This window comes from Astatotilapia calliptera, chromosome 14 (genome assembly GCF_900246225.1).
Source record: "Astatotilapia calliptera chromosome 14, fAstCal1.2, whole genome shotgun sequence".
Lineage (NCBI taxonomy): Eukaryota > Metazoa > Chordata > Actinopteri > Cichliformes > Cichlidae > Astatotilapia > Astatotilapia calliptera.
Window position 1 is genome coordinate 16431202 of NC_039315.1, and position 8622 is coordinate 16439823.

Here is an 8622-nt window from a genome sequence, read left to right on the forward strand (position 1 = left end):
AGCATGTTGGCGGAAAAATTCAAATGTTGCCAACGAAACGCCGCAGGTGAGTTTGGTAAAGGAGGAAAACAGTTAGTCTGCATGTGTGTGCTGACTTTAAAGTCCCTCTTGAACATGTTTCATTTATTTATTTGTGTGTGTTTTGTGCATTTAAATGTGTATGTTTCTTTTGATGTTATTTACTGTGATGGCGTGCACATTATCATATCTCTAAGTTTTCATGCTCATGTGTTTGTGTGTGTATGGGTGTGTATGTGTGTACGTGTTTCCGTGTGTGTATGAGAGAGAGAGATAACAGCCTGTAAATGTACTAGGGCCGATCTTAGTGACATCACTATTTGAGAGAATCTGAGTGGTCAGGAAAGTCATTTAGAGTTAAATTGGGTTTACCAGCTGGACACTAGAAGGAAAAAGTGTGTGTGCATGTGTGAGAGAGAGACAGAGAGAGAGAGAGTGTGTGTGTAGGTGTATGTATGTGAGCAAGAAAAGAGAGAGAGGGAAGGGGGAGGAGATACAAAAGGGAGGAACAGAGTGGAGAGGAAAGCAGAGAGACATAGTAAGGTTTAGGAACAAGAAGGAGTTGTTGCCTGTGATACAGTACAGACAGACAGACAGACAGACATTTTCCTCTTGCAACTTCTAGCAGCGGTACCAGTCTGTCTTAAACAACTAAGGGTGGAAGTGTAGGCGACAGAGAAAAGGGAGTTGCCTACTAGCAGAGGTCAGGCAGGCAGAGGGGAAGCTAGTGGATGTTTTTTAAGAGTTTGCTTATCTGACACTGACAACAGGATGAGGAGCTGAGCGAGGGAGTAGACAGGGAGAGAAGCATGGAGCAAGCAACTTTACCTACAGTACATTTGCATAAGAGACATAGGAAAGACATGCACTGGCTTCTCTGAGAGAGGTAAAGAGACAGAGGTAAACAGTCCACTTTCTCCATTCTGTCCAAAGGAGCGGGAGTGAGAGCCGAGGGATCGTAACACTGGAGCTCAAGGATAAACCATGGACTCTGCATACATCCCACTACACCTGGACGTGAGTACTACATCCCTGTCCCTCTGTCTCTGTCTCTCACACACACATGCATAGATCTGTCTGTCAAACCACAGGCCACAGGAACTGCACTGCTGAAACCATTAGTCTCCGCTGGGAAAAACACACTCGTGTATATGAATACACTGCTGGCCCACTGTATTGCTCAATCTACCTCTTGTCAGGTAAGCAACTTGTCTGAGAATAATGTGCCCATTATGGGTTCAAAGAGCATGACGTAACTCGCCAACGCTGTGCAACATGCGAAGTATGAATTGGCCCTCAGTGTTATTGCTCAGCAGCTTTAATGTGAAAAGCAGAGGTGTGTTTTTGTTCTGTATTTCACATCGGTTTAGCTGTCAGACGCACAACGAGGGCAGTCTCTGAGCTTTCAGCAGTCATGGGTTAGATATGTCAGTATTTCCACTGATGCTGTTACAGTGTTGTGCCTCAGTAGGGCCTCCTGTTAACCACAATGCACTTGTGAGATCTCTGTGCAGCATCCCGGGCTGAGGAACAGAGGATGAAAGAGACAAGCTGTGAATACATGCTGAACTACTGATGCTCTGTTCTACCTCACAATTGAGACTTAAGCCAAAAAAAACAGTGCACGTAGGCATGTGCATGTAGATGTGACCAGCCAGAAAAAGCAATTTACAGTTAAGCTGTGGAAACAGTGTGTTTTCGAGCTAACTCTAAATCTATATCAAAGTTGTCTCACATTTTTACAACCCTTCACTGTTACATATATTGGCAAGTTTTTTTCCGTGTTAGGTTCACTCTGCCTGGCTGTTAGCCTGTGTTTAAGCTCTGTGGTGCTCTGTGCTCGGACACATTTGTATCCAAGTGCGTGTATGTTCTGTATGTGTAGAGCAGAAATGGACGCCTGGGTCATTAACCAACTAATCAGTCCAGCTGGGATGAATTAGAGTGCTGTTCTAATAGATTCCAATAAAACTCTACAGCAGCCTACCTGGAATATTGTTCTAATGATTTCATCTGTTACGCCTCAGAAAGTAGAGCCACAACTGCAACTGTTTTGGACATTTTTCACCCCACCCCCATTATGTATTAACTCCACAGCCCAGAGTAAACCATTAATGATGAGTTAAGTATGGGGAGTATGGTACAGGCTTAACCTCACATTTAATTATAGTGACTGTATGTTCACTTTATACATTTTAATGGGGGGGAAAAGTGTTAGCCAGTACAGATGTATCCTCAGAAGTGATCCCAGGTGTGTATATGCACACTGCACATCATATCTGGACCCATGAGGCTATCCGACATGGCACAGTTTCAAGAAAATGAGTTAGCTCAGAGCCTGAAAATGAACCCTGTGGCATGTACGCTGCACGTATCGTGTTCTGAAAGAATGGGACGGCAGCATAGAAAAATGAGAGCTTGGAAGGGGGGGAGAGAAATCAGGGAGAGTGAGAGGAGGAATTTAGGAAAAGAAACACGGGAAGAACAACAGGAAGGGAAAGTTGAGGGACCAGGCGTAACATGAAGACAGCGGCAGTGGATAAATCAGCCGGCTGTGGTGACACTCCGGCCCCCTGGCCCGGCAACAGTCTGCCGCACTCTTCCGCAAAAACACCATTCATTTTAAGACCTAGGAAAAAAAGAGCGGAACTAATGGGGGAGATGGAGTGGGAGAAAGTCCATAGGAAAATGGGAAGGTGATGCAGAAAAGCATGAAAAGTGACATTTTAACAGGGAAGAACAAAAGATGTAAGAGAATAAAGGAAAAAAAGATGGTTTGAAGGGGACATGAGGGACTGTGCTTAAAGAAAAGTAAAACAGGGTTATATACGGTGGTGTATGACAACAAAAGGACAAAGTTCAAGGAATGCAAGGAGGAAGGAGGAAGGGGAAAGGGAGCAGAGTTTGAAATAAACAGATAAAAAGAGGGGCAGAAAGAGAAACGGATGTCAGAGGTCAGAGGTTTTAATCAGTGAGTTCAGAAAGACGCGGGGCAGACCAGCAGCCACACTCGTCCGCCGCATGCCAGGGTCACTCAGCTGTCTGCTCATGAGGTCAGGTCACATATAATAAGTCTCATAGGCTGAGCACAGAGGGGAAAGACACACAAACACGGCTGTTGAACTCCATACCTTTCATTTCGCCTTATCCCTGACCCCCTTCATTATACGGCTCTCCTCATTTATCCTTCCAGAACATTTCATTGTTTAAGCCAGAGGAAAGGTATAAACAAGTCAGAGATAAAATAAGGAACTGGGGAATGTAATCATAAAAATGTCAGTTTTTCTAGCCAACTTGAATGAGCTGACATCTGGGTGCCACCCACTCAGATGCACAGAACACATAAAACATCTAAATTAAGTCTGGATGCTCTTTGCCCTCCCTTGAAAGTGGATTGAACCATTCATAAGGCAGACACCCAGGGAGGAAACAAAGAGCCTGAAAAGCAGTGTAGGACACTGTTTCCAAACTTCTTTCTCTGTTTTTGCCCCTGTTCCTCTTCCTCGCTGCAGCTGTGACACACCCTTCTGTGTGACAACCTAACCTTTGTACCTCAGGGTGGTTTTGTAGGTGAGGAAAGTACAGGAGAGATGTGGTGTTGTTGTCCTTAATCTGCTTTACAAGCCTCCACAATATATGGGAGAGGTTGTCCGGCAGTTCCTAATCTGTAATTGTCCTCTGCTGCGTTGCCTCAGGTGAAACAGCACTGGGTGTGGTGTTTAATGGCCAGCTAGCAACAATCCCACGCTAGAGGTGGCTTATTTTCCCAGGCTTGCCCTTTGAGCCACGTACCACACACAGTACACATACCCACAGTCACATATACATAAAAAATACACACCTTCACACCTGTGACCTCCTTTTAACCTTTTTTCTGACAGCGTGGTAAGATTAGCTGTCATTACAGCGTCATTATGTGTTTACTCAGTCATAAACTCCTCTGTTATCTCGCTGTAGAGGCCCTAATCGATTCTCTGTCCCTTACAGGCGAGAGATAAAGAGATAGAAGCGAGAATGAGCGAGAGATAGGTGAGCACTTGGACGAGAAAAAAGATAAAGCCAAACCTAAAGTCCTGCAAAAGACATAAATTTAGATGCAGATGGGGTTTATTGTTCTGTTCTTCTTTACTGTGCAGCAGTTCATCTGATTTGCAGTGCAGATTTTTCTTTTCTGCCTGGTAAACAAGTTTTGCACCTTTGCACTGACCCTTTAACATCTCAGCTCCTTTTCAGGTCAAGCTAGCCATTACCTTGCTGCTTTGCAATTATTCACTCACTTATTAACACTCATACTACAGAGATGTAGGGTGTTGGCCGGGTCGCAGTAGTATTTGTGTGACCCCTGTCTGTGATCGCGTTCCAGCACTGAATGCCCTGCCAACACAATCAAGTGTAGCTAAAAGAGTGCTCTTGCAGCATCTGTGGGTTTCAAGTCAAATTAGTGACTGCGAATATAATCTTTTCACCCATTTGTATGTGCAGTAAGTGAGTGAAGCAGGCAGGAATATGGAAGAAATAGGGAGGTTACATGCAGCTGGGCTGTGCAGGTGCAAATGAATCTAACTGTGGATGACCCAACGTTGGGAATACAACGTGTGTGCTGAGCAGAGCATGCCAGTGCATGCACATCTAAACTCTAGGGAGATTACGGATGTCCCATTTCTTGTCTTTCTTTTCTTTTTGTTTTATTTGCAAAATAAAACAACACAATTGTAATTGTGTGGTGGATACCTCTGTGCATGACGGCAGCCTTGAATTCATGATTTAACTAATGCAGATTTGTTTTGATTGATTTGCAGTGGCATTACTAGTAATGCTGCCCCAAAGCTCATATTTTTCAAAACTGTGACATTAAAAGCTTTCATTTGTTTTGATCACATCACTGTAGAAGACATGAAGTCCAATTATTCAGCTGGCTTACAGTCAGTGAGCACTTATTGCGGCACTATTTTTTTTGTTTTTTGTAATTAAAATACCAGAATTTACCCTGACATCAGACTAAACTGAGCATTTAGGTCTGCTATTTGATGCCTGAGATACATCTTTAATCTTCCTATAATTAAGGGGTTAATTAAATTAGACCTCAAATAAAAAATATTTTTAAAAAGCTACTTAATTCTTGAATAAGTATTTTCTCAAGTCATTTGAAAAAAAAAAGGAAGAAAAAAATCTGGCTACATGTCACTCTATCAGGTCTCTGTAAATACCAAACACATCACAGGCATCCACACACACACACACAAACAGCACTACTAGAGTAGAGCACACACAAACATGCAGCATGATTAAATTACAGATCGAGACTGTTTAATTACTGCTGCTTAGGTGTCCTGTGAGATAAATGGATCTCCAGGGGAAGAAGCCTGCAATAAATTAACAAAGAAAAAACAAAGTAGCACTGTTTCTACAACCAGGAGTAGCAAGCAAACAACTTCTTATGGACATGTGAATGGTAAATTTCTTGAACATATGCCACATGAAGGCTGAAGACTGATGAGAAACTAGTGTGTCCAGGAAGGAGAAGACATAAGCATAATATACAGAGTCCAGAAGCATCTCTCTGGGGCTATCTCTTTTGCAGATTTCAAGCAATACTTTATATTGTGTCATTATGTCATATGATTTAAATTCTTATTTAAAACACACAGAAGGAAGGACAGAGTGGTGCATGACCTGAAGTCGCAATTTTTTTTCTTTGATGTTTAGGTTACTTTGTATGCGTTCCTTTCTTCTTCCACTTCCTCTTCCTGTTCTGTTCTCTACCTTATTACCTCTCCTCACCTGCGCATTTCCCTCCAGGTCCACCATGTTCCCTCCTAACCTCCTGCTCCTCATGGTCCTGCTGCTACCTCATGCCTCGTCTGGTCGCCAGGGTGGAGACACCAGCGAGATCGATCATGGCAGGGTGCACCCCACACCTTCCGCTTTGTCACCGTCACTCCGGGATCCCGGTCTGGCTCAGACCATCCAGAGTCTCCTTTTGAGCCGACTGGGGCTGCAGTCTCAGCCTGACCCAAGGCCTGGAGTGCCAGTGCCACGGTACCTCGTGGATCTTTACCACTTCCACCAGCAGCAGTACCATCTAGTAGAGGACCCTTCATTTAATTTCCCCAGTCAGCACATCCAGGAGGCCAACACTATACGCAGCTTCCACCACAATGGTAAGCTTACTTACACAATTAGATGGCACGTAGTCAGGTGATTCCTCTTGATGTCAAACTAGATTCATGATATATGAATTAACTGTTTGAGCTGATTCTAGCTTTGAACCTTTATGGCAGTAACACACCTTTGCAAGTCTTTGTATGTCAGTTTTGAACAGTCAAAATAAGATACTACACTATCAAACGAGATAAGTGTAGTAAGTTTTTTTCAAAACATGTATGAGATCAGATTTAGACTAAGATAAAATATAGACTCGGGACTCTTCTCATCATAGTTGGATTAACCTGTTCACCAGGGAAACATTTGCTTTTGGGCCTATCCTGGCCATCATATTTGCCTCCCAGTTGCCCTTATTTCAGCACAAACAAGCTAGAATAAATGCAGACCTGCGATAATGGTTCATTATCAGTGAACCATCAGTGAGTTAACACTGCATATTCCTGTCAGACATGTTTGCTCCAAACTAAGAAAATGACAAAGGAGGAGCACACACAGTCATTTAATCTAATCTGAAGGCTCAGGTAATCCTGTAGCACCACTGAAGGAATTCCCAACTTTTGCCAGTACAATTATTTGATAATACAGAGGATGACATTAGTTAATGTTGCATTTTTGTGAGGAAAATCCATAAAGGAACTAACCCACGTGCTGTAACTATAAGGCTTTTAGTGTTATAGGTTAATGTATAATGTAAATGTAATGTAAATTTCTTTTAAAAAAATCTATCTGATATAGATTTCATTTTTTTTAAATTAAGTTTCTTTAAAAAAACAACAATGTTAAATTATTTGCTGACTACGTTATATAGTCTGACAATTTTCCTGCTATTGCTCAAATAAAGTCTTACTAAAGTGTTATATTGCTTTGTCACTCTTCCACTTAGAGCCCCTTGGAAACAGTCTTGGTGCAGAGGATCATACCAGAGTGCACATTTCCTTCAATATCTCTTCCATCCCTCAAGATGAGAGTGTGCTCTCTGCTGAGCTCCGCCTCCGTCGCAGTGACGAAGCAGCTCTGGGTCCTGGACCCCACAGACTAAACCTATACCTCACTGAGCACCATGAGGACCCTGAGCCCACTCTGCTGGAAACAAGGTTACTCACCAATGGCCTCCGTAGTTATAAAACAAGTGGTTTCTGGGAGGCTTTTAGTCTTAGTGCAGAACTCCTACATAAGGCCCATGCTGGGACTGGCAGCCTAGGATTCCTCCTGGAGGTCAGACCTGAAAACAACACCACCTCACTTCCTGAGCAGACCCTCTCTTCTGCTGCAAGTGAGGGGACAGAGAAATCAAAAGAGGCACACCTGAGGGTATGCAGATCTGTGGGACAAGACGATCACAGCTGGGCCCAAGAGAGACCCCTCTTGGTTACTTACAGTCATGATGGCCGTGGACAGGCTTTAGTCAAACATGGCAGAAGAAACCCTGGTAATGGCCAGAGGAGAAAAGGAGCAAAGGCGAGGGTCAAGAATAAAAACAAGGATCTCAATAGAAACCAAATCTGGGGAAGGGACAAAAAAATGGGGTATACTGTGCCGAGCTGGGCGGATGACAAAGGAGGAATCAATTGGAGCGAACGTGGAAGGGTGAAAAGAAACGGTGGTCGTTCTGCAAAACTGAAGCGCCTTTCCCGCAACAGGTGCCGCCGCCATCCACTATATGTAGATTTCAATGACGTGGGCTGGGAAAAGTGGATCATTGCACCCAGTGGCTACGACGCCTTCTTCTGCCTGGGTGAGTGTCGCTTTCCTTTGGCTGACCACATGAACTCCTCAAGCCACGCCATGGTGCAAACTCTGGTAAACTCTGTGAATGGAGCAGTGCCCCGGGCCTGCTGCGTCCCAACCTCTCTCAGTCCCATCGCCCTGCTCTACCTGGACTCTCAAGACCGAGTTGTGCTGAAAAATTATCAGGACATGGTTGTGGAGGGCTGCGGCTGTCGGTAGTGAGCTCCAAGTGACAAACTCACGTGGTCGGTGGGAACACAGAAGCAACAGAAGCATGAAAAGAGATGAGAGAAGGCAAGAAGAGACTCTATAAGTCAACTAATTTCAGACTGAGTGACAGAGACAAATGTAGCAACATACCAAGGATGAGTGAAAGATTGGGAAAGGGATGAGAGAGAAACCAACAATATAAATATATATATATATATATATATATATATATATATATATATATATATATATGTATATATATATATATATATATATATATATATACACACACACACACACACACGACTAAAAAGTAATTACAAAACAGGAGAGGAACAAGTGCTCTGTCATTTAATTTCTCCCATTTAGCTACAATGCAACAGTGCACATCATCGACCAACTGGTTGCTATTACAGCAGAAGTGTATATTCATGTTTGCTACACATCTAGCTTTGACAAAAACTGTCTGACAGGCACATGCATATGTGCTTAGCTTTTTTA

General features: G+C 43.3%; 1 protein-coding gene across 1 annotated transcript; it reads left to right on the forward strand.

Annotated features, from left to right (window-relative positions):
• The first annotated feature begins 537 nt into the window (after positions 1-537).
• bmp16 (bone morphogenetic protein 16) lies at positions 538-8310 on the forward strand. Its single transcript, XM_026193650.1, has 3 exons — positions 538-1035; positions 5818-6179; positions 7067-8310. Exons 2-3 carry the CDS (start codon positions 5825-5827, stop codon positions 8128-8130), a joined length of 1419 nt encoding a protein of 472 aa, XP_026049435.1. The 5' UTR covers positions 538-1035; positions 5818-5824; the 3' UTR covers positions 8131-8310.
• The last annotated feature ends 312 nt before the right edge of the window (positions 8311-8622 follow it).

What these genes read in the sequence shown, in the direction of transcription:
- bmp16 (XM_026193650.1), top strand. Translation starts at nt 5,825, where the DNA reads ATGTTCCCTCCTAACCTCCTGCTCCTCATGGTCCTGCTGCTACCTCAT. An exon ending in ACGCAGCTTCCACCACAATG is followed by an intron (nt 6,180 to 7,066) that starts GTAAGCTTACTT and finishes TCTTCCACTTAG; the next exon opens with AGCCCCTTGGAAACAGTCTT.